The 26856-nt window shown below is 42.3% G+C and overlaps 1 protein-coding gene across 2 annotated transcripts in view; it reads right to left on the reverse strand.

The window, feature by feature from the left end:
* Positions 1-22649, reverse strand: part of GABRA5 (gamma-aminobutyric acid type A receptor subunit alpha5) — an 89647-nt gene extending 66998 nt beyond the window's left edge. For both annotated transcript variants that reach the window (XM_090064906.1, XM_090064899.1), the window contains exons 1-5: positions 22514-22649; positions 19754-19905; positions 7097-7218; positions 2798-2865; positions 2463-2683 (exon numbers count right to left, since the gene is read on the reverse strand). In XM_090064906.1, the coding sequence (XP_089921032.1) occupies positions 2463-2683; positions 2798-2865; positions 7097-7218; positions 19754-19839 (497 nt within the window). In that variant the 5' untranslated portion in view covers positions 19840-19905; positions 22514-22649. The remainder of the gene's footprint in view (positions 1-2462; positions 2684-2797; positions 2866-7096; positions 7219-19753; positions 19906-22513) is intronic.
* Positions 22650-26856: the final 4207 nt, after the last annotated feature.

A 26856-nucleotide genomic window follows, 5' to 3' on the forward strand; every position in this document is an offset into this window, starting at 1 on the left:
GCATATCACTTCAAGTTTTTGTTGATTTAATATCCCTGAGAGATAGGATGGCAATTGTTAAGGCACCTTTCTGCAACTTCACGGACATGAATTCAGGCCTTGCTCCAGACTCAGGATGGCTCAGTTGCCAATAGGCACCTAGTTATTTGGGCTGGGGAATCAAAGTTGGGCTGAATAGTATGGTAGCCATCCCCCTTGTGGTGCTGTTGGCTATAGAAATTGGCATTTCCTAACCATGCCAGCCTTTCTGTTTAGGTGGACCTTAGGCCTGGAGGCAATTTAAAGAAAAATTCAAACATGGTTAAGTAAGTGAGTATTTGGTTTGCAGTTTGCTTCTGAACCACAGGGCCCAAATCTAGCCCTCTTGTAATGACAGTGGCATGTCAGAGAAATGTAATATTACCCTACTTTTCCTGTGATTAGAAATTAGAGATAGTTCCATCTCTAGGACTCTGGAAAATTATCCAGGTGATTTAACTCCTTCCAAGGTTAAGGCAAATGTTTTCCTTCTGCCCATGATGCCAATGTCTTTCCCAATATACACAAAGCTTTAAGACTTCTGAGATGGGTTTACCTGTATCTGCTGACACACACTATGCATTCTCCTTGTTACATTTTCAAACACAACATTTTGCAGCTCTCAGCCATTCCACTGGGGATTAGCTGCCATATATTATTTCTAGCACTGAAATTTCTCTCGGAAATGCCCGTCATAAAAAAGCTGACACTCTTGGCACAGGACTTCACAGATATCTTGATCTGTTTATACATTATATAAACACTCTCTTGGCCTAGGTTTCGATAGGATAGCAGGTACAATAGAATGACCTGACTTTTTTATTTTAAATTTATCAGTTGTTTACAAATGGATAGTAGTAAGTCATTCAGAAAGTGATGCATTCTATTTCCTTATATGATCTATACAGTAAATTGGGATTTATTCTGCCTGTCACCCAAAGAAAAATAATTTATTTTATATTCTTGAGCTTCCTGAATGTTGTGGGTTTCTAGCCTAGAAAAAAAACAATGTGCCAATCCCAAGTTATCTTAACCTCAAATTTTTTTGACTGTCACTTCAGACATACCCTTCGTGTCGTAAAACTGCACATATAGTATGCTGGCAAAAGAAAATATCTGGCTCTGCTCCATATAGATTGCAACTTTGATCTGAATTTAGTTTACACAAGTGTAAACCGCAAGTAATTTTGTAGTAGGCACTGCACTTGCATTAGTGTAATTCTAGGGATGATGGGGCTAGAATCAGGGCTTAGAACTTTGAGACCATTTTGGAATTCGGGTTTGTCTTGCATCTATTTGACCTTTCGCTCACTGACTTTTTTTTGAAAGATATTGCCACATTGTTTCAGGATTTATCAGTTATCCCTGAGATCACAAATGTGACAACTGGCATTAGAAAAGAATAGTAATAAGTAATGGGAAAAATGAGAAAACAAAACCCACAATCACTGCAGGACTTGTTACTTAGATTTTTAGAATTTAATTTTTTGCGGTTGCAAAGAAATAACTAATGATTTCTAAATCTTTCTATTCTTGCAAAGCCTTATACAGCAGGGATTTAGGCATTACTTTGATCTGACAGATACTCTTATGTGATAAGCTTAGGATAAACAGTCTCTTCTCTAGTTGTTTTTTTAATCTCTTTGTAAGTACTGTCACATGACTACACTTTCAATGAAAAACCTGTGAAAGATGAAAGTTAGTCTTCATTACTGAAAATTAATTACTTATAATTAACAAATTATCCTACTCCTATGTAGAATTTGTGTAAGTATTTCAGATACGTCAGGTAATGCATTAGCAACACGGTTTTAACACTGCTTTAACATTTATATTTGGAAATAATGTGGCTTCATAATATCCTCAGATCAGATGAGGTGCTAGGCCTGGAAGTTCAGGCACCAATCTGATTCTCAGCCTACAAAATATACCAGCTCTGTTTTAAAACACATTTGGTAAGATGGTTTTGAAGTGCTCCATCCTACTTCATGACAGATTTTACCCTAGTGATGACTTGTCTTCTTGTTAAATTAGTTAAATTGCATGACTTGTAAGCTTTGAGAGTTGAAGACATACTGCATCAGAGAGATTTAACTTTCTGGCCTTTTACATAGTGCTCTCACATCAATTCATCAGAGCAGCTGCAAAAACAAGTAATAAGGGAGTACAGACCTACATAAAAAAGCAAGACTGAATCATCCATTTTGTTGAGAATTCCATTTAAGTAAAGGAAATATTTCAGCCCTAGCATTACTCAGAAATTGCTAATTAATTGGTAGTTGTAGGCAGTGATTATGTTTTCCATTTTTCTTGATATTCTTATAAAGTGCTCAAAAAACTACTTTGCTGATTCTATTCTGAGAGGAAAAAATGTGCAACATGAATAGTAGAAAGCTACTAGGAGTGATATTCAAAAGAAATAAGAAAATAGCCCAGGTCTTTACCTCATGGTATACAGTAAGGTGCCATCATCTTCAAGGCGTAGAAGTTTGTTTGGTGTTGTCATGTTGTGAGCAATAGACTTCTTGCCATTGTGAAAGAAAGTGTCTGGGGTCCAAATCTTGCTGGCAAGTAGATTGTTAAGAGGGAGCCGTTGCATTGGTCCTTTGAATCGAAGTCTTTCATCTTTCCAGCTTTGTCGGAAAAAGACGTCAATAGTGTATTCCTGGCATAAAGGACCAGTCTTGTTAATATTGCATCTATCTGGAAAATGATCACTTTTAAAGTTATTTTAATAAAATAAATAATATGGATTTAGCATCCATATCCTGTCACCTACCATTTCTGTGTCTGATACTGGACCAAAACTGGTAACATAGATGTCTGTTTTCACCTGAGTTATCCTCTCTGTAACAAATAAACACAGATCTTGAATAATTTATATAACAAACAAATATACAACCTTGATACATTTCTTTTCTCTGTTAACAATGTTATGTGTATATGTGTGTGTGCATATCTGTGTGTGTGTCTGTATACAAACACACATATATGCTATTTTAGGCTGGAGCTCTTCAAAGAAGCCAATAGTATGACATTTGATATGGTTTAGGCTCGTTAGAAATTTCTAGCTTCATTTGATTTTAAGAGTTGAATTTTCAGAAGTGTTTATATGACTAAGACTGTGAGTCTAATTTTCAAGTTTGTTGGCACAAACCTGTTATATTTTGGGATGTTCATTGAATGTCATGTATGTTATCATGAATTACATTTCCTGATCTAAAATGTTCAGATAAAGATAAGCAAAATCTAATTTTATTATTTTTATGTTTGCCTAATTTATGATGTTTGATATGAGTGTTATTCAATATCCGTGTATGATAGCTGGTCAAAGAGGGTAATTGAGACTACAGTAGGGACAAAGGCTATTCACACCTAGAGGATCAAAACGCAAATGGTTGGAAGAAGTACTGTATTTATTCAAATTTAAGATGACATCCCCCAAAATTAGATTCTATACATGAAAAATGTATACATTTGCTACAAATTTCAAGTACAGAATCTAATTATTGGAGGGTCATCTTTAATTCATTCCTCCCACTTCTTCAGGAGTGCAGGCAGTGGGGGGCAGGTGATGAGAAGAACTTTCCTCCTGTTTGTACCTGTCCCCTTGCCACCTCTGCCTGCTTCCCCACAGCCTCAGGCCCCCCTTCCCCACTCTGCTCCCCCTCCTGCCACTCCTGCCCAGCCTCTGCTCCCTACAATCTCTGCTCCTACTCCCCCAGCTGCTGCCTCCCCTTTCACCATCCAGCCTCTGCTCCACACTTCCTCCCATACCCTTGCTCAGTACTGGCAGCTCTGTCCCCATTCTAGCCTGCGGCATGAAGCATAGCTTCAGCCCAGCCTCCGTAGCAACCGTGCCAGCTGCATGTTGTTACTTCAGAGCCAGGCTGGAGATGTCCTCCATGCTCCAGGCTGCAGTATGGATGGAGCCTGCCTGCATGGAGCAAAGGTTGTGGGGGGAGTGGGGCAGGTGGGGAAGCAGAGGCTGTGTGTGTGTGGGGTGGGAGATGAGGAGAAGAGGCTTTCATGGGAGAGATGAAGAGGTGCAGAGGTGGCAATGGTGGTCTGGGGTGGTGGGTAAGTAAGAGCTGTGGCTACAACTCTGACCCCAGGTAAGGGTTAGAGCCGGAGCCACAGCAGTTTCTTGCCCTCCCCCACTCCACCTCACACTCAATTGTAAGACAAGGGGCTCTTCTGCCCATGTCATATGGGGAAAAAACCCTCATCTTAGGATTGAGTAAATATGGTCAATACTGAGAATTTATATTGCATAACTATGTATATTGAGTACCAGGGTGAGGCACTGAGGCCTGACCCAGGCAGGGGAAATAATCTTTTATACAAATAGCATTTGATGAGACTCGAAGGCTGGGCTGGTAATCTTTAGGTCTGAAAAGATGTAAATATTCCTCCTGTTATAAATGGGTCAGTGAAGATGCCTGACTGGCCAACTAAATGTACATAAGTGGGGCAGAAGTTTATATGCACAATGCTTGACCTTCGAGAATTCTATACAGTGGAATTGGTCAGGGAAGGGCAAGTACTTAAGCCTTGCAAAGGTTTGTCTAAAGCAGTGATTCTCAACCAGGGTGTTGCAAAAAACCTTTGAAGGGCTCTGCATGAAGTGTGAGAAGATAAGTAAGGTATGAAGAGATAAATAAAGGCAGGTAGGCTTCAGGTATGAGGAGATAAGCAGATAAGAGCAGGAGCAGGTTCTTCTGCCTGGTTGTTCCTTCTGCCCCTACTGCAAGAAGGTATGCCCTATAATAAATTTGTTTTTGAAATGATTGATTCACAAAAGTTTTTGAGGGATGCTTCAGCCCAAGAAGAGGTGACCTGAGTCTGAAAAGAGCTTCCTGGGCATAATATGCTTTGGTCCCTCAGCCAGTAGACTGGCAAGAGAACTTGTAACAGGCTCTGACCTTTTGAGCTAGGTGAAAGGTGCATTCTTGAGTTTAAGGGGTATAGGCTGTAGCCGTGGTGGTCTAAGGACATAGGCAGACAAGGTTCTTCATGTGAATCTGGTATCTTTTATTAGACCAACTTAAGTAGTTGGAAAAAGAATTCTTCGCAAGTTTTTGGGTTTAAAAACCTTTCATCAGGCTGAGGAAGCATCTGCAGTTGGTGTATGCTCTTGGGTTTAAGATGCAAAGTAAGATCAGATTATTGTTCTGATCATTTCTTTTGCTTGTTTGTTCTTACATCTCTGTTTCTATCAAAACATATGGTCACTGATTTCTTATGCTTGGTCATGTCTTTATTATAATTTGTTTCTTATCTTTTATAATCAGTGATCCTGGTTTTCTCTGATTTAAAAAAATCCCCAATTTTCAGTTAAAAGAAAGTAACCCCAAATCCACATTTTTCTGTGATTTAAATGAAACACCACTAATACATAGATACATATATACTACAAAATATATACCATTTCATTTAAATCATGGAAAAATGTGGATTTGGGGTTACTTTTTTAATAGAAAACTGGGGATTTTTTTTAAATCAGAGAAAACCAGGATCCCTGTTTATAATTTACTCTACTGTCAGGGTAAGCGTGATTTCAGAGTATTTGACCATGCAATCCATCCTCTTCTCCAGAAGAGGGATCCATTTTTTTGGAGTACAATTCTGAAGGATGTGATTCTTCTGAAAGAAGAATCCTCTGCTGAAAGCTGGCAAGATCCAAGTGAGGCAGGTAAAGCTGAGGTGCTCTTGTTCAGGGAGGTAACTTTACAGCATCTCCATCAACAGACTCAGTGGTCAAGCAGCAGATGATGCGAGTTGTGAAAATACCCCAAAAGTATGTTTCAAAGGTGTCCCTGGCCACACACAGGGCCAGGCTATGTCACATACATTTTGAGTAGAATTTGGGGAACAGCATTTTTGAGCAGAGTATAGAAATGAGGCTGTGAAGTGGCACTAAAAGCATAACTACTGGTTTTAATGTTTTACAAGTGAAAGGAGAATGGTGCAGAAAGGTGAAGAGGAGCTGGACTAGATCAGAATACCAGGGATGACAGATGTATATTTACATGTAAACCATTTAAAATGGCAAATATGCAGATGGCTTAACTGGTGTGCCAATGCAATTGCACTATAAGAAGCCAATCACGGAAAAATAATTTTATTCTTGCCTTTCTTGGGATTTTTTTCATTTGCACATTATAAAATGCATGTTTTATTTTGTGAGACCTCATATGTGTTATTTACCATACTGTGCACCTTAAAAGCAATTTGCAAAGGTGATGTCTAGGTCATCAATCATACAAGTGAGTAGCACCAAAAGGAGAAAAACAAAAAAGTGTTCCACTTCTGAAACCTTTAACAGTGAATAGAAAAACAAATCTGATCTATAACCAACTGGATTTAGTAACAGTTACTTGGAAAACTTGAGTGGACTTTAGATAAGGCCCTGGGCACTGGGAGACTGTGGGTTTTCTATGGCTATCTAAATGCAGCTATTTTTTTTTTTTTCTAAAGATCTAGGATATCAAATTAAATCTAGTATACAGCTGATGCAGGGAGTACTTTTCCTTACCTAAAATCCAACTATATCCATACAGTATCCTTTGGCTAAACCCAAAGCAAAGGTGTAAAATCCCTATATAGTTTATTCCACCAAGGTTCCAGGGAACTAGACCTGATCAAGCTTTTTAGCCTCTGATTGACTTAGGCATTTATCTTCCCCCTCCATCTCAGACCCCAGGACTCACATATTCCTCTTATGCTTTGTTGAGTGGAAATGATTTCCCTACAAACAACTCAATCAACTATTGTGCAAACTGATAAAGTTTTGTAGCAAGGGGGAGAGGGTTAGCTCTTTCACCAGTCTCTAGACAGGATCTTATGCCCCATTACAATTAGCCACTGATTCATAAATCCTTCAACCCATTTCCATGGATTTTGGTTTGATGGACAGAGTATGGGCATTTAACAGGTTTGCTCCATATGGAAGTATTCATTTCAAGGCTTCACTGTAGAAGTCACAGAAGTCTATATACATTACATATACTATGTACCATATATACCATCTCAGATATATGTAAATTATGCAACAGCAGGAAAAACCCTGTTGTACCTCCCAGTCCTGGGCGAAGTCGATTATCATAGCCATCGAGCAGACCATCCAAGATCCTGGTGAATATAGTAATATTGTCATTGGTGTCATCTTTCCCCAAAGGTGTTGGCATTTGTGATAAGCTATTTTAAGAAAATTAAAGAAAGAAATACATTAAAAGCCATTTCAGCTTCAGAGATGATGATGTGCATATCCTGACTCCCACAGAAGTCATATAGCAAAATTCCTACTGAATATAGTAGGGATAAAATAGCAGCCCAAATCTTCCTGTTTTTTAAAAAGCCTGTCACAGCAAAAAAATAAACATATTTTTTAACCCCCCTCTTGTATTTTTATCAACCAGTTCCCTTGTGCTGTGCAAATAACAATTATACATTGTAGGCTTGTTTCCACAGCCCTTAGGCCAAATTATGGCTCCGTTGCTCTGAAGAGCAATGTTTTCACAAATTCACTGGATCATCATGGCCTCAACAATACTTCTTCCCTACTTAGTCTGAATAAACTCTCACTGACTTCACTGAAGGGCTTTTAAGTATTTTAAATACAGACTTTTAGGAAATCAAAACACCATTGATTTTAAGGCAGTATTATTCAGTACTGCAGCATTCAGCCCAGGGAATTTTGGTGGTTTATGCAGAAAGCAAACCTAATATTTTAATATTCAGAGTTTAAGGAAAGAAATTGGTTGGTAACTTCCTGCTAATATTTTTACAATATTCATGACAAAAGAAAATGACAGCAGTAAGTCATAAGCAGAGCAGAGTGAAATATTTTCATTGTGGTATCCTCTTGATGCAAAATGGATTTTTGACCATGTTTCAAATAGATATCTGTGTTGGCCACTATTTCCGTATTTTAATAAAAAATTAAGAACCCAAAGAACATTCTTATTTTTAATAAAAAACTTTAAAACTAAATACTTGTTTTAATAGGAAAAACATGAAAAATGTGTGGGGGAAACATTTGAAAAAAATTAATTCTCTGGGCACCTTTCACCATGACCACTTCAGATCGCACATTCCTGTCCCATGCAAAAGCCTGAGAATGGAGAAACTGTGTGAAATGCACTATTGTTTTCTTCACTACTCATCAGACCAGAGAAGTTTGCATATTTGTTAGCAGGAGAGTCAAAATCAGGCAACACATGGAGTTGCAGATTACATAAGAAACCAGACTCTGTTCTTGCACCCGTTATGACTGATGACCTATAGAAGTGCTTTTTCATGGCCAGAGGTGTAACAATGTAGTTGAGTGCCCAGAGCAGCTGCCAAACTCAGAGGCAGAGGTGATTTCCAGTTTCTGATGCACTGCTGGCATGACTACATGGCTGTGGTAGCAACTGCACCACTCCCAAGTCAGCATCCATGGGTCTTCCCTTTTCAGTTTGTCCTCCAATAGAATTGTGCTCTCTCTAACTCTCCTATCCATATGTGAACAGAGGGCACAGGATAACTTTAATTTAAAATTAGCTCTCATAAATTGGGTGTTTGTGATTAGACTGTTCCATCCGTTAAGTACTTTTGAAAATGGAACCTGATTTCTTTTGCAAAGTTGCCTTGGTAAATATTTTTTTTCCACAGATGTAAAGTAACTATACTATAAACAGTTAAAATATACAGATAATTTCCTAGTATTGCTTGTCCATTTGAAAATGTGTTGCAGTTACCACAGGCCCATGGGAGAGGAACGTGATACATATAAACATGAGTGGGAGAGAAAGTGAATTCAGACAAGGAACGGAAGCAGAAATGATTTATGAGACAATCTCTCTAGAAAGCTATGTTCTGCCACATAAATGACTTTGAGCATTTCCTCCCCACTGCCCTTTCTAGTCCTCACCTCATCCCCATCCCCATTGATTTAGACAAAGATCATGAAAATCAGCTCTGCAAAACTAGAATCTTTTTTATTCAGCAGTACCATGGCCTGGCTGTATGTTCAGAATAATCTGCTAATGATAGTAATAGTTTTATACAGCTAACTCAACAATTTAGTGTTTTACAGCTAACTCAACTATGGAAGGAGCAGCTGGTTTCTTCCACTACTTGTGCTTCCTCATGGCATTCTGGATGGTGCTGACCAACTTGTGGTTGCAGGAAATTTTTGCATCATCCATTTCCTGCCTTTACTAAGTATTTTTTGTACTTTCATGCTTCTTTGACACGTGACTAGGACTGCAAGTTGGTTGGAGCTGTCAGTAAGCACAGAAGAGATAACATACACCCCTTAGTGAATTATTTATTGCCGTCACAGTTTGAAAACATGGGATCCACCAAATCTTTGCTTGATAATCTGTCTCCCTCCAAAAATACCAACATTCACTCTAGATGTATTTTCCTTCTACTTTTCTCCAAAACTTTCTCCATAACTGGCATAGCATAGTAGTTTCAGGCAAGTAAATAAAGAAGTGGCACACTAAATATGTTTCATAGCTCATGCTCCAAATTCACAGGTGAGCACAGATTTGCTTAAGCTCACCTGTGCAACAGAAATCATGACTGTAGAATGAGTTTCAACAGCGAAGTCAATTTTTGCCCTTTGTTATTCAGTTTTAAGACATTGGGACTGTAACACTATGAAGGGCAAATTTTTTATTGATGATGATAACACTTTAGTCAGAAAAATATCATCTTAACTTTCAAATTCTAGTTTTACATTTCAGAATAAGCTAGAGAAGATATGTTTTAAATGACTCCAGATACACTCTCCCACAATTATTTTCCAGAACAGTACCTGAGAAACTGGGTAATGAGCTAGGCAGAGTCAAGTTAGACATGCATTCCTTCAAGAAACCAGAAATGCAAATGTGAAGAATCAGTCTAAATGTTTTGGAAAAAAAATTAAGAGTTTTGATCTCGTACCCCTCTATGAACGAGCTCAGAGGAGAAGTGACAGAACTATGGAAGTTCTTTTGTATGAACCAATGCATTTTCACAGGTGTAGAGAAAAGCGAGAGTGGGAAGGCCAATAGGAGGGGTAATCCCCTTATTTTCCTGTTGAAGGAGAGCTGCTATACAGGCAAAAGAGTAAGATCTTTGGGGTTATTTTGCAGCTCTCACAAAGAGTAACTTCCCCGGGAGGAGCTCTTCATGCACAGACAATGTTGAATGCATGATACCTTGCCTAAGTCGTTTTTTGATCAAATCTAAGTTCTTGTGTGAACTTTAACCTTAGTGGTGCAGGAGAAATAATTGACTAGGATAATTTGCAATTTTTAGCCACCCAGGATAATTAAACTTGTATTTTATTCCCTGATTGTATGAGCGGTCAGTAGATTTTGAACAATATATTGTAGATTTTAATGTCAGTGGAAATCAGGTAGACTTGCAATGTGTAACTTTGCTTAGAAACAACTTCCTAATGAATGAAGGCAGGTGATGGAAGTGACAGAGCGACTTTTCAGCTACCACTGTTGATGGGAAAAACCACAGAGGCCTGTTTTAAAACTTTTGATCAGTTTCCTTTTTCCCAATGGCAGTAAAAGGACACATGAAATTATATCTCCCAATGGATAGAACAATAAAGTATTCTCATATCTTTCAAAACCTACTAAGACATTTAAAGGTTCATTATTTTTCCCCACACACTCCTCTCCCTAGCCCTAATCTAGTGTTTTTTGGGGGAAAGTCACCATATTTACTGTGCAGTAAGGGCATGTAGACTTTTCAACATGGATGACTGCAACTTTGGGAGTTCCCAGTTTTTGCATTAATGGACATTGCTGTTTTCAGTGACCTCAGTTATGCTGAATCAATTGCAATGTTAAATAGGTTTGACAGGAAGTACACTTACTTTGTTTCGTTCATGTTTTTCTGAGCGCATTTCTTTTGCTTTTAATTTTCTTAAATAGCTCTCTGAGTTCTTTACTAGATTCACTGTTACCCCAGAGCCAAAAATCTTCCTTTCAAAAAATCAGGTGATGACAATGTGCTTACTTAATAGCACCATTTATAAAACACAGCATTTAAAAGAATGAAAATAAATAAATAATGATATCACAATTTTTTACATTACTCATAAAGAAACACATGCAATATAAAGTAATGTATACTTCACTGTAACATTTCAACTTCAACTCTGACCCAAATTAAATAATTTTTTCACCAGCCATCTCAAATGCAAACTGAACACATTTCACATACAAAAAAAAAAGTGGGGGGGGTTTGCATGTCTACACAAATAGTGAACTATGATTAATCTCAAATACAAGTCCATGTAAATACTACTACTTCCTCTTCATGATCCAATACTGCATTCTGTCCTCAGATAATGTAATGTGGAAAACATGAATTAGAAGATTACTGTTGTTCATATGAAATGCAAAGTTTTTATGAAGACTGGTATTCATCATTCCTTCATTTTTATAAGTTAATAATTTTTCTTCTAAATAAATAGGACTCTATATATGACCCTAACCTGCACAGATGTTTTTAAAGAAATGTTACTATATAGAGACAAACTGGAAGCAATTCTAATAGCAGCAGCAAAGATTTCAGTGAAAAGATTGAAAAATGAGATATACATTTGCTCCAAAAATCATTGAAAACAATGGACTTCTCTGTATTGACCTCAATGGACTTTGAATCAACCCAATTAAAATAATATGATGAATTGAGTAAACATAAATTTAGATGGACAATTAAGAAAAACGGTTGATGGTTTGAGCTACTAGGGCTAATAGCACACAGGAGGGAAAAGAAGCCCCAAAGACTGGAATAGAAACAGACTAGACAAACCACCTAGGAAAACTAATATGAAGAATCTTGCACTTAACTAAGCAAAAGAAAGGGTTATTCTATTTCCAATTGCTGTGGTTCTTCAATTAAAACCATTAACTGATGGCTTAAAACACCAATTTAAATTGAGATTATTTTTAATTTCACTATAATTGTAAAACACTTTGCAATAATTCAATAACATATCTCAGAACAATAAATCATTATAGCACTTAAGGTCTGAGTCTAGAAAACTTGAAGGCTGCTTGATTCCAATTAGAACTAGAGAGTAGTTGTGTTAGTCTGAAGTCAAGCAGAAGGCAGGGCAAGGCAGCACCTTAGAGACTAACTGGTTCAGACAGACATAAGCTTTCATGGGTAACAGCCTACTTCAGCAGGTGCTATGAAGTAGGGGCGTCTTTACAAGTCTTTACACATGCTCTGGGGGTGGAGTGACACTTTAATTAAAGTGGCTTTCATAGCTGCTCTAATTTAAGTGCCTGCAGCGTCTTACGTACTGTAAAGCAGTGTTTCCCAACCTTTTTCACCCAGTGGCACACTTACAAGGCCTTCCTCACCCCATGGCACACCGGCCGAGCAGGGAGTGGGGAGCTAGAGAGTAGCCGAACGCCACAGACTGGGGTGGGCAGGAGGCACTGAATGCTGTGGATCGGGGGGGGGGGAGTGAATTGGGTGGCGAGCAGCTAAATGCCGCAGACCAGAGCGGGGCAGAGGTAGCGAGCAGTGGAACGCCACAGAGTTGCACGAAGCAGGTGGCACAGCATTTGAATCACTGGCTGGATCCATGCCCCCCGCCTGTCTGGCTGCCCACAACAGCAGTAGGCAAGGGACATGATTCCAGCCCAAATGCTGCAGCACTCCTGGACATGTGCCGTGGAACACCAGTTTGGAAATGCTGCTGTAAAGTGCCTGCAGCAGCTCGTTGGATGAGTTTTAGTTAAAGCACCCCCACTGCCATTCTGAAACACAGGGACACTGAATACATGAGATGTGGAGGCTGCTGGAGCACACTAATTAGTACGCTCCAGCAGACTCGATTAATTAAATCTGCTCCAATGCACTACAATTACAGCATGTCGCAGCAGTGTCCCTAAACATCTACAGCAGGGGCAGACAATAATTTTGGGTGGAGGACTGCTTACCCAGTTTTGGCAAACTGTCGAGGGCTGCATGGGTAGCCCTGCCCCTTGACAGATGCCCCACTCCCTGGTCACCAGCTTCGGACCAATGTCCCAGTGTCTTGGGACCAATGTCCCAGGGCCAGCACCGGTGGGGTGCATGGCAGGGCACAGGCTGGCTGGGGTCTGTGGAGCTGGGCTGGGCTGCACCAGCAGGGAGAGGGAGGAGCTGGCCCGTCTCCATAGAGCCCCTGCTGGCCAGGACCCTGTACTCCTGCTGCCCTGCTCTGGGCCTCACCGGCACTGGCCTCGGGATACTGGTGTGGGCCCCATGCTCCCACTGACTCCAGCACCCACTCATTTCCAGTGCCCCCAGCTATGCGGTACAGGCTGGGGGGGGCAGCATGCAGCCCTGAAACCCTGCTCCCCAGCAGGGGACGAGCTGGTGCTGAGTGCAGGGAAAAGTGGCCCCTCGCCGGCCCTGTGCCTGGCACTCCCTGCTGCAGCTACTTGCTGCTCTTGTGGGGCTGTTGTGAGCAGGTACAGGCAGCCCCACATACACTGTGAGTGGCTTCAGCGCAGGGTGCCAGCCATAGGGCGGGTGAGGGGCCATTTTTTCCGTGCTCAGCAGCAGCTTGTAACCCACCCCGCTGCCAGCCTGGGCCCCGCGCCAGCTCTGGGCTCGCCTGTTGGGGCTGCTCCCTGCCGACAGCAGTTGCAGCCCCCCCACTTGCCGCACTGGGCAGTGTTTGCCACCACCGCCTCTGTGCTGCCCAGCACATGAGCTCCGGGTGGGCAGCAGCATCAAACACTATCCAGCATGGCAAGCAAGGGGACCGCAGCTTCTGCTGCTGTGGCACAGCCCCTACTGGCAAGCCCGGAGCCAGCACAGGGCCCAGGTTGGCAGCAGGGGTGGGTTACAAGCTGGTGCTGAGCAAGGGGGGGAAATGCAGCCCCTCGCCTGCCCCATGGCTGGCACCCTGTGCTGCAGCCACTCACAGCCCACATAGGGCTGCCTGTGCCTGCGCAGGACAGCCCCGCGTGAGCTGCAAGTGGCTGCATCAGGGAGCACCAGCCATGGGGCAGGTGAGGGGCCGCTTTTTCCCAGACTTAGCTTTTCCCCCAACCCAGGGTCCTCCGCCGTCCCTCCACCCCCTTACCTGAGGTTCCAGCATGGTGCAGCCACATGATACCAGGCCAGAAGCCCCTGCTAAGGCTTGGGGCCTGGGCCAGGCAGGCCCTGCTGTTGGACCCCACCGGGCTTTCCCTGAGTCCTACCGCCCCTGGTTTTTGTCATTTTTGACAGAAACCAAGGACAGTTCAATATTAATTTTCTAAATTATTTATGGGCCCTGTGGGCTGGATAGACTGGCCTAGAGGGCCATATTTTGCCCACCCCTGGTCTACAGGCATGCTAGGCTTCTAAAACTGCTGTTATATCAACAGTGATGTTATTTTCATGCTCTTCTTCTTTGATCTACATCAATTAATTTTCAATTTCGTTTTAAAAGCCATGTAGCTCTGTCTATATTTCCATTCTTCTGTTTTTCCACACATCTATTGGCATGTATATTTTTAACTAGTTTTTCCATAGATGGTACATGTTATCCCAAAATTAATGATAGTCTTTTGCTGAGGTTTTTCAAAGCAGCCTAGGATGCATAATACCCATGTATTCAATTGAGTTTTATGCATCTAAGGCTCCTAGGTAGCCTTGACTAATTCTGTGAAAATGATAATTATGTGGTAACAGAAATATCGAATAACTGTTGAGAATAAGACACAAAGTTCAGCCATCTACAATGTCCAACTGTATTTTTGCTTTTAAATCTTTGCCCATTGGACTAATGCAATATAAAATGCACTGAAATGAGCCATTGCAAACCAACCCTACTAAATATTTACAGAAGAGTCTGCTGATACCAGTCAATCGAAGGACAATTATCGTGTATTTTATAGGTATTAAATAACTAATTGTCCTGAAGAGTTTCAAACACTAAACTGGAGTCTGAAACTGCACCTGCTTTTGAGGCAGATATATTCAAGCATGTTGTACTCCTTTATGCCCTCTGCCTCTGCAGTGGCAAGTGTCATGTTTTGGCAGTATTTTAACTCTGTGGCTAGGAACAGAAGTTACACATAAACTGGTATAAGTGGTCGGAAACTGGTTCAGATCTGTAACACAACCGCAGTTCAGTACACATAAACTGCTTTCAAAATGGCTGAAAATGGTTTAAGATAAATCTGGATGGATGTAGTATCAAACTTAACTGATTTATGTTAAATCAATTTATTGAACTTCTGTCCCAAATCCCCTCCAGATGCAAGTTCATTTACAGTCCACCAGCATCCCAGGATGCTTTGCACCTCCCCTGCAAAGCCCCTCCCCCCCACACACACACAGGGTGGGTGGGCTAGCTTTGGCTCAAGCTGTCTGATCCAGCTGAGCAGGGAGGTATGCTCTATCACCCCCCAACTTCTGGCCTGGGACATCCCAGGCATGTGGCTGCATTTCCCAAATCAAAAGTGAATATCTGTTCATTTCCTTATCAGTTCAATCTAAGCAGTTTAGACTAACCTGCAAAGATTGCATTGATTCAGCCTCAGGCTTCTTGACTGTCTATACTCAGCCTGTAGGTCTAAAAGTAGAGTGAGCTGGAATCATTTATCTACCTAAGGTGAAATTAGTAAACCATAAATGAAAAACTATATTTGATGCTCTTATTCTAGCATTTGGTTACTGACTTAACCATGAAATCAGACACTTCAATTTGGCATGGCTGTCATCACAAAAGCTTATGCTTCTCTGAATCAGTTTCCAAGGTGCCACCCTGCCCTGCCTTCTCTGTTTATGTGACACAGAACTAAATCCAGGAGTACTATGGGTTCTAATCTAAGTGCATTGGAAAAGTTTGAGTTGAATCTTATCTGTATCCACCATTTGTTATGGTTACAGTAACTGTATTCAAACACTCACTTTCAAGGTACATAAATCCACTTTTTTGATAGAGTGAATACCACAAGTAAAAGACTGAATATTATCCAAAACAAGGGCAAATGCCAACTTCTTATATTATTTCTTACTTCAGTGAAAAGAGGGAACAGAGATCTCAAAGTTACAATCCTAGGATTTTCTCAAGGTGATTATAGTTTGTTAAAACATTATCATCTCGAGCCAGGTTGAAAAGCCAAACCATCACTGTCTAATTTCAGTTTGGTTCTATAATAGAATCTGATTATGCTCTCATTGGGCGCATCTACATGAGAAGGTTACTGTGGAGTTGCCTAATTAGGTCTTCAGTAAAGTCTCAGTGGGTACATCTACAGATGCACTTTAATGTGTATTAGCCTATTTTAATACACATTAAAGTGTCACAAAAAACCTGTGCTCTTTAGCTAATGCACATTAAAATAGGCTAATGTGCATTCTTTTAGTACCTCACAGTGGAGGTATTAGATTCAATGTGCATTACCTAAAGTACATTAAAGAATGTGTAAATGCACCCAGTGCCTGCATGTGCAACCCTATCAGGCTGCAGTAAATTAATTAATTCCACTGTAGGTTAGTACTTGTAAACACAAGTACCATCCTTCAGTGGCATTATTTAGTATGTTGTAGCATATGTATAGATGCTGACAGGGCTGGCTAGGACATGGAAGTACTTCAGCACAGGGGCTGCCTGCTAACTAGCCCCACATTGAAGCACCCTCATGTCTCAGCCAGCCCCTCCACAGCATGCTGATCCAGGTTAGAGCAGCCCCAGGCTGCCAGGTTGGGCCCCCAGAACCTGGTGACCTGGGGCTGCTCCAGCCCAGCTCAACATGCTGCAGTCCTGGACACACATGCAAACACAGTCCCTGGAAGCAATAAACTCCAGTGCTAACTGCACCAGAGTTTACTACAATGCACTAATTGCAGGTGTAGGTCCACCCATTAAAAGCCAGTGGGAAACTGTAAGAGAATCAAGATCAGGCATTTAGTTCAGTTTCACTTGTTTGGCTTTATTGTGATATATCAATGCTACAGCTGTCTTTAAATGCTTGACTGGTAACACCTCTAAGTGCTGAGTCCCATTCCATATACTAAGTTCTTAAGTAGTACTTAAGCAGGTTTCAGCCATCTAAGTCTTTAAGCATGAACGACACATGTCCCCAGAGGCTGGGGGAGCAAGGCAACCACCCGTAGACGAGTGATGGTGGCATGGCAGCAGCAAGCGGGGAGCTCCCACAGGTGCCCATGGCGATGTCAACGGTGGGGGGGGAGGAAGAGTGGCAAGCACCCATCAGCGGTTGGCGACTACCCACACAAATGCTGACAGCAGCACCAGCAGTGCACAGTGGCAATTGGCAACCGCCTACAGATGCCACCGGCAGCGTTGCTGGCGAGTGGGCGGTGATGAGCATCAGTAACACTTCTCTCGGGGGGTGCACATGCACTTGCGTGCACCCTCTACGTGTCGCCAATGTCATTCTCTCTCTCCAGTTCCTGCAATACTGTTAATGTGGGCATTTCTACACAACATGCTACTGCACTGTGGTTACCCCACATTTATTTAGTACTTGTATAAGCAAGTACTAAATAAATGCACAGTAAAAGGAGTTACTACTCAGTAGCACCAGCGAACACCATTTTAGTGACACTATTGTGCAGTAGCATCTCACGTTTTTTGCTGCAAGATGTTACTAAGCAGTAGTATTTGGCTACTGCACAGTCAGAGTCTTGTATAGACACACCTTGTGTCTACTTTTGTAGTGTGATTTCATCTTAGCCTTAAGCATCTGAGGGGCACAGCAAATACACCTTCCACACAAGAGACTAATAGTTAGGAGACTTTCCCAGGAAGTAAGAGACCTGGGTTCTGGGGTTTTTTCTGTCTGAGGAAGTTTAAACTCACATCTCTCGTTCCCCACAAAGTGTCCTAATGACCTGACTATGGGCTAGGTAATGCTGAAGGTATCCTTCATTCCTCCTGCTGAATTTGGGCTACTGAAAGGAATATAAGAGTCATGAGGCCAGAAGAACAGCATAGAAGGAGCCAGACTTAGTAACCTGGTTCTGTTCCTAATACAACTGACAAATTTTGCATTAAATAGTCATTGGATAAAATGCATCTAGGATCTAAGGAGTTACATGCTTACAGCACTTCCTGGGAAGTAGATGGGCATTCAAACCCATTCAGACCTAGAACCTGAGTATCCTACTCCCCAGTCAAGTGTTTTAACCAAGGCAAAAAGCAGGTGGAGTTTTCCTCTTCCTTCTCCCACCTGTTACTATTGGGAAATAGGCAGGTGGATCGTCCAGTACAAGCACATAATATACAATCCTGAGTCAGAGGCTTGAGGGGTGGGAATTCACCTCTTCCTTTGCCTAGCACTTCCAATTGGCTATATGTGATACTGAGTGATCCCCTGCTCCTTTCTTACATGCCCTGGAGGCACAAATCATTGCCCATTGTGAGAATGGGAAATTTATGGAGCTCCTTAGAGTAAAACATAACTGCCCTCCTGAAGTGAGATGCATTTGTTTTGAATAAGCAGCCACATATCATCAGGAATAAGATCTGGGCCCAAATGTCTGTATAGGCATCTACCGGTGATGGGTCTCAGCCATCAAGTTCAGATTTAAATATAGATCTGACCTACTAAAAGATCTGCAGGTTTTAGATCTGGGGTGTGTATGCTTACTCTAAAAATATTCACCAGTCAAAAAGTTTGATTCCCATCCCTTCTACTTCCAAATGTTCAAATTAGTTTTATGGGATTAGAGTTTATCTGGATCCATCTTTAGTAAGCATCTTCCCCCAGAGAAGAGTTAATGTATGTACAAAGATGTACGTAAACTTAAAAATATTTATTTTTCAATAAATCATATACCGGTAAATATTTTCCCTCAACACGTAGTCATTCTAGGTTTCCAGTGGTCTTGCTCAATCTTGTGTTTAACATCACCTTCATGGGATGATTTTGATAGGTTAGTAATATCTGGCAGATTATTGAAAAGAGCTGGTTTTTAAGTTGAAATATAGCAGCATAATCTGTTTTATCTTTCATTCACAATGCTGCAATTCAGCAGGCTCCTCTAAAAAGTTAATTAAACAGATGTTTGTGGTGTTTCATGGAAATCAAATTTCTGATTATTTTCTGGACTTCAAACCCACTTTTCACTTTGCATAGTAGCAACACTTTGAAATAGTTTTCTTAGCTAAGAGCACAAATTATCTCTCTCTGTCCTAATACAATCTACACTCCATATACAGTGGTCAATAAGAAGAGGTATCACCTCTCCTTCTCTTAATATTCGCTCAGGCCTCAATCCTGCAAAGTATTGAGAACTCTGGCTCCCATTCCATCAAAATATTAAAGTACTTCTTAACTGTAAGCACTACTGGAATCATTGAATTTGTAGGACCATCCATCTGCTTTAAGTTGAGCCTGTATTTTATTGCTTTGCTACACCGTGGTCAGAGAATATAGAATCTGGCAAGCTTAACCCCTCTGGCTATGATTTTCAATTCCTTGTACACTCAATATTCCCATTGACTGTAATATCCACTATAGTTAGTAGTGTGCATGGAAAATAGAACCAAGGACCTAATCTGTTAAGGAAGAGAGATGGGATAGAACATTTCCGTGCAAAAGAAAATTATTCCCTTTTGCTATGGAGTTAGTACAAAAGAATCAAGAACAAGTCCTTTTTTCTTCCTGTTTTACAGTGAGTGTAAAAAGATCATTACATTTTCTTTAAAGTCCCATAACTCAATACACTGCTTTTAGTAAAAAGTCAAACACATATGTCAACTTACCCAAAATGATTGGCCAGACTCATGGAAATGCAAAAAAGGATGAAGTTTTTGATCATGATAAAACTAGAGAACATTCCATTGTCCATTCCAAATGTGATTAATAAAAAAGCAGTCAATTGGGTAGTCTTTCTTTCCACACTTTGCTTCTTAAGCTGTAACAGACAAAAGATAAATAATAGCCAGGTGACTCTACCACAAAGAAGACAATAGAGTTTGTGTGTGTGTGTGTATATAGTCATCTGTAGTTAGGAGTTTATCTCTACTGCTCTAAACTATCTGCTGCTGTAACTGTGCAAATGAATTTCTTCAAGGACATGTTTTATACTGTGTTAGCAGGGAAAGACAAAGCAAAAGAAATTAGATTTCAATGACTCCGGGTTTTTTGTTTGCCGTGTGTATGTGCACACACGCACTTTATTTATAAATAAGCAAAAGAAATTAGATGTCAATGACTCCAGGATTCTTTTACCTGTGCGTGTGTGTGTGTGTGTGTGTCTATACACTTAACTTCCATATAAGCAAAATAAATTAGATTTCAATGATTCTAGGTTATTTTAACATATATGTGTGGGAGAGTGTATGTGTGGGTGTATATGCTTCATTTATCTATAAGCAAAAGAAATTAGATGTCAATGACTCTGGGTTTTTTTTACGTGTGTGTGTGTATGTGTGAATACAATTCATTTATACATAAGCACAAGAAATTAGATTACAACGACCCCCAGGTTTCTTTATACATGCACGCATGTGTGTGTGTGTATGCATGGGTGGGGGTGTATACATCCCCACCCACGCGCACACACATACACTCCCCCACCCACACAAATATACCCACACACATATAAAAAAACCCCCGCAGTCATTCAAATCTGATTTCTTTTGCTTCTGTATAAATGAAGTATAGAATTTCAGAAAAATTTCCCACACACTGAGTCTAACCCTTACCTATTGTTAATAGTTACTACCAACCAAATATTCAAGTGTTGCCTGTGGGGTGTTCTGATTGGTCCTTACATATCCCCCCCCCTCGCTCCCCAAATTAATAACAAACCTTTCCCCTCCCCCTTCCTCTTTCATTAAAACATTTAAAATCGCCTGCTAATTCAGGCTGCTACTGCAGGGCAGATTAAAGAGGGGGGAAAAGTGACCTTTCTTTTCACTGCCCATAAACTGTCCAACTAGGGCAAAGAATGACAAGGGTATAACAAGTAATGTACGATTTCTTACTTGTTACATAATGTTTTAAATAGTATGCATGGCCAGTATTTTTAAATCAAAGTTATTTTTATAACCATACATTTTTATTGTTTGAAGTCTAACTTTGAATCATCCCTAGGTTATTAATTTAGCACTTAGCACCTACTTTCAGGAACCACGCGCATATTAATGCGTGTGAATCTAAAAGCGATTCCTCCCTTTTGTTGTCAAATGAGAGGAGGACAGAATGTGTCAGGGATGCTCCTGCCTTGAGCAGGGGGCTGGACCGGGTGACATGGTGAGATCCCTTCCAGCCCTACTTTCCAATGATCCTCTGACTGCTTGTGGGGGAACTGCTTGTCACCTCTTGGCTGTCTGCCCCAGTGACTGAATAACCAAATGGTCCCAGCGTGTGGCAGAAACGTTTCTCTCTGCACCTTCAGGAAGGATCATAGAAAATCATAGACTGTGAGGGTTGCAAGGGAGCTCTGGAAGGCATGTAGGCCAACCCCCTGCTCAAAGCAGGACCATACCTAAGTAGATTGTCCCAGCCAAAGCTTTGTCCACCGGAGGCTTAAAAACCTCCAAGGACAGGCTATTTCAAAGCACCCCTTTGTATCTGAAGCTGGAAAGCAAATCATAGAAAATGAGGGGTGGAAGGGAGCTCAAGAGGGCATCCAGTCCAACCCCCTGCTCAAAGCAGGACTGTCCCCAACTAAATCATCCCGGCCAAAGCTTTGTCTACCAGAGGCTTAAAAACCTCCACGGATGGGCTATGTCAAAGCACCCCTTTGCACCTGAAGCGAGGAAAGTGAATCACAGAAAAAGAGGGGTTCCTCAGGAAGCCATGGAGTCCACCCCCCTGCTCGAAGCAGCACCACCCCAACTACATCATCCCGGCCAATGCTTTGTCTAGCCCGGCCTTGAAACCCCCCAAGGATGGCTCTGGCCTTGAGCCATTCAACAACTCCCCCCCAACCCCAACCCTGTTTGACCCTGGCGGGGCATGCCAAGGAAACCCCCCTGCCCAGCTGCTGTGAGGGCTGGGGCCCCCTGGGGCTGCGCTGGGAAGGCAGGGCCAGGAGGAGCCGAGGCAGGGCACGGGGTCCGCGCCCCGGAGGGCAGGAGGGACCCGGGCAGCTCGGTGCCCCGGGGCGGCGCGGCTCGGCTCGGCTCCCCCGGCCCCGCCACGCAGAGGCAGGCGGCAGGGCATTGCGGAGACGCAGCACTAGATCACGGGTGTCAGCCCGCCTCTTTGCACACGGGCAGCCTCAGCCCCAGCTCCTGCCCCGACGCCCCCCCGCCCAATGCACTGTACCCCCGCACCGCAACTCCGCAAACTTCCCACCCCCGCCCGGGGAAGTTTGCAGCCAGGCACTTGGAGGAGGACTGCGGGGAGACGCATGCCACCTGCCCCCACCGCGCACCCGCACCCCGGCGCTCACCAGGTGCCCGGCCCCGCGCTGCCTCTGCAGGTGAAGTCCCGCGTCCTCCGGACCCCGAGCCGTCCCTGCCCCCGCCCGCGCCCCGCCTGCCCCCGGGCTGCTGCCTCTCCGCCCTCACCTCCGTGCCGGAGCCTCCACATGTCTCCCTCTCCCTCTTCCTCTCGCCTCAGAGCGGCGCGGCGCGTTGCCGAGGCGGCTGCGGGCCGCCAGGGGCCGCCACGCACGCGGCGCGGGCGCGGGAGCGGGGGGCTGTGCCAGCAGCCCCGGCCCGCGCCGCTCACTCATCCGCCGCGGTTTCGGGCTGGAGGATCATCGGGGCCAGCCCCCTGCTCTGGGCAGGAAAGACAGCCGGGGTCGAATAACCCCACAGAACTGCGCATCCAGGTTCCCCTTTGAGGACCGTTTTTTTGTCCCGGGCCCCGTTTGTAGACACCAATGGCCAGGCCCCGCCGGCCGGCACCTACCCTGGAGATCTTTATAGATTTCAGAGACAGTAGGGCTGGAAGGGACCTCGCGAGGTCAGTGGGTCCAGCCCCCCTGCTCTGGGCGGGAAAGACGGTCCGGATCAAATAGTCCCACCAAGATAAGCATCCAGGTGTTTTCTGAAGGAGTCCCGAGTAGGTGCTTGCACCACCTCTGGGGGGGAGTCTGTTCCCCACCCTGGAATCTTGGTGGGTAAAGAAATTTTTCCTTATGTCCAGTCTAAATTGGCCTTCAAGAAGTCTGTGGCCATTAGACCTTGGGGGGCGCTGGTGAACAACTGTTCTCCCAGTTCCTGATGCACCCCCCCTTATGTACTTATAGGCTGCACCAGGTCCCCCTGAGCCTTCTCTTCTCCAGGCTGAGGAGTCCCAAAGCAGACTGGACACACACCTTGCTGGAGTTACTTGACCGCAGCAGAGCAGGGGAGCTGGTCCCAATGATCTCATGAGGTCCCTTCCAGCCCTAAACTTCTGTGAATCTGTGTGCGCCCCTCACTCCTGACCTGCTGCCCCCAGGCTCCAGCCCCCCAGTGTGTGGGGCAGGGCAGGGTTCGAATGACACTTTGACTCTTGGGGGGTCTGCAAAAAAAACTGAGTTGCCCATCACGATAAAATCGCAGACCACCCCTAGGTCATGATTTTCAAATCTTACAGAGGGTCTGTAATCTCTTAATGGGGGGGAGGGGCTGAGCCCATCCAAGCTCCCCCCATAATTCAAACCCTGAGGCAGGAAGAGGGTGTGGAGCATGTGGGGCTGCCAGCAGCTGGAGATCTGCCAGCCTGCAAGGGAAAAGCCATGTTTTCCCACGTTTTTCTCCTTTAAAGAAGAATCCATTTTAAAAGTTTATTCACGGCCCTGTCATATATTCTTGCGACCCACTTTTGAGTAGTGACCCACAGATTGAGAAATGCTGCTCTGTTCTCCACCCTGCAGACTGCCATCCACCCTGACACCACAGACCTGACACCCTGACTGACCTGCTGCAGGGAAAGCAAGAGGAAATGGGCCAGCCAACAGTCTTCACTCTTTCTCTCTCTTTCGTATGACATTTTAGGATTACAACATTTGTAGATTAATATCTAAATGTGATAACTATTGGACTGCTTCAGGGGTAGCTGCATGGATTGATTTAGATTGCCATTAAATAATCTAATTGGGCAATCATTCACGATGTGTTGCACTGTCTGAAAAAACTGCACCACAATCACAATGCAGACTCTCTTTGATTTCCCAGTTGTGGAATAGATGTCTACATTTCCCATTAAGTGTTGGGCCCCAGGGCAAAAAGGGGAAGGCAAGGATTGGCCTCAGTCACTGAGTGGCTATGAGCGGTTGAGGGGGCTCCGCATGGTGGATTGTGTTGGGATTTGGATTTAATCTCCCTGGGTTGCTACACTGAGCTCCCTCAGCAGGACAAGAGTCAGGTCAGAGTAGAATAGAAAAGAATGGATAAGGTAGGCAGGGGTTTCCCACAAGTAAAGACTTCACATGGGACCTTCAGCTTCTCTCCCCGGCAGTTCCAGTCGCATACACACACCCATCCTCTCTCTCGTCCATAACACACAAACACACACTCCCCCATTCTCTCTCTCCTCCATAACACACACCCCCTCCTGTCTTTTCTCCATTGCACACACCCATCCTCTCTCTCTTCTCCATTACACACACACACCATCCTCTCTCTTCTCCATAAGGATCCCCCCAAAGAAAGCAGGATATGGAAAGGTCAGGTCTACATAAAACAGTCTTTTTCTTTTCTCCAAGAATTGGCTGCAGATGCACCTCCCTCCTTGTGCTAACTGCAGCCACAGGTCATTCAAAATCATTCTCTGAGAGTAAAGGGGTACTATTTTTTGCCTCCATTGCTCACAAAAAAACCTCACCCACTTGCCATTTTACTTGATGTACAGTTAAGATATTTATAGATATGACATGTACAGCACTATATTTATGTACCTGTGATAACATGGCTATAATTATCTGCCCATTAAGATTTCCCTTAGAAGCCCTCAATTTTGTATGTGATTGATGGGTGATCTGCACTGCAGTAAACTTCTAAATATCTAAGCAATCATCTGTAGAAGCACAGTTAATAGTTGTAATAAGGTTCTTTATCACATACATTTATCTTACATACATCCAGTATAGTGTATTAGAATTCCAGAAGACACTGTAGTACCTTTATGGTTTTATTGTAAATTCATATTAAGAGTAAGAAGCAAGGGTGGGCAGGTCTTTATCATGCGCAGTAGTGTGATATGTTATCCTCACTGTGCAGTAAAAGCATGCCTATCATATTATACAATAAAGTGTTTTATGCATCTCTACGCACACAAAAGAGCTGAGATGATACAGTACTGTATACACCAAACTCAGCTATTAATTTGTAATAGCTTTAGTGTGTTGATGTCTGACCTGTGAACTCCATTATTGATTAGTGGAACCTTTTTTTCTTTCTTGTTAATACAAGCACAAAGAATGATCAGGGAAATTTAAGCAGAAAAAAATAAAGGGCTTGTCCTGCTCCCTTAGTAATCAATAGCAATATTCTTACTGGTTCTGTAGAACAGGGTTGGCCTGGGCCACACATTTCTTACTGAAAGCCAGAAAAGTAAGCAAATCCATGGTTTACCACCAGATTCCTATAATCCATGCTCAAGCATAATTCTAATTGAAGATTGGGTTTTATGGATTCTTTACTTATCAGTCGTTTGTTGTGTATGAACTTTACAGGTTTTCAAACAGTGCACCCATAGTGGTCTGAAATGCAGAAACAATGACTGCTATTTTCTTTGTTGTATATCAATAACTTCAACCAATCTGCAGTTATGATTCAATACTATATATTTCACAATGCCTAAGCAAATCGGAGGGTTTACTAACTCTAGATAGTATAATGAAAATTTCCTTGGTTTATGTGTTTAAAAAGACATTTAAAAAAAACAATGTCAAAACAAAGTTAAGGTTAACTACATAGAAAAGTAATATAGTACATTTTTTCATCATTAAAAAAAATATTAAAAATTTTGATTTACAATCTTCACCTAGAATGGTTCTTTTAACTAGTAAAAACTACACAATGTTTAGCTCCTTGCTCTATTTTCCATGTTAATGTTGTCAAACATTAATTTCTTTAACTTGTTAGATCTTTTCCTCAGAGCCCTATGCTTCAGATGAATATTCATTTAACAAAATCAAAGAGAGAAATCATAAAAAAACCCTACTTTTGGAAATTGGATTGTGGTAAAATGTTAGACCACATGCAGATTTTAACTTCTAAAAGAAAAATGGAAAAATGCATTCCTCTGCAAAACAGAACATTTGACAAATATCAATTTAATTTTAGGATATTGTGCTTGCCATGAGAAATATCAGCTTACAAGTACACATTGCTAAATCCCATCTGTTCTGTCAGCATTTTTTTCTGTTATGTGGTTGATTATTCTTGATAAATATCTGTAGTTTGTTACTGGGCCATTAGAGGGTATCATAGTTCCACAGAAGCCTTGTGTTAGCAGAACTGAGGACTCCACTGAAGAGTGCATGGCTTGCCTGCTTAAGGGTATATAAGGAACTAGAGCACTTGACCAGATGGTGGAGCTCTTACACTGTCGTATTTGCTGTTTACTCTACAGAGGCCAGGACCGGTACATGCATGTGCCCACACGTGTAATTGTGGCAATGGCAAGTAAAACACAAAAGATAAGTTGTCAAAAAGGAAGTACAAAGCAACTGGATATCAATTATTTATCGAGCAATGCCATAGAAATGATAAAGGAAAAACAGTTCATTTGAACATCTAAATTATAATGTCTCTAAGTGGGAAACCAGTGGATTTTGGTCCAGGGATAAATTTAGTCCAATAGCTTTCACCAAGCAATGTTGATCTTCCCTGTCCCATTTTCTATACTGTAAGATTGTAAAACTGATACTGTTTACCACTTAATTATGCTTCCTGAGGCAGTATACTCAAAATAT

Source organism: Crocodylus siamensis, chromosome 1 (genome assembly GCF_052110815.1).
Source record: "Crocodylus siamensis isolate JL-2025a chromosome 1, ASM5211081v1, whole genome shotgun sequence".
In the NCBI taxonomy this organism is placed as follows: Eukaryota; Metazoa; Chordata; order Crocodylia; family Crocodylidae; genus Crocodylus; species Crocodylus siamensis.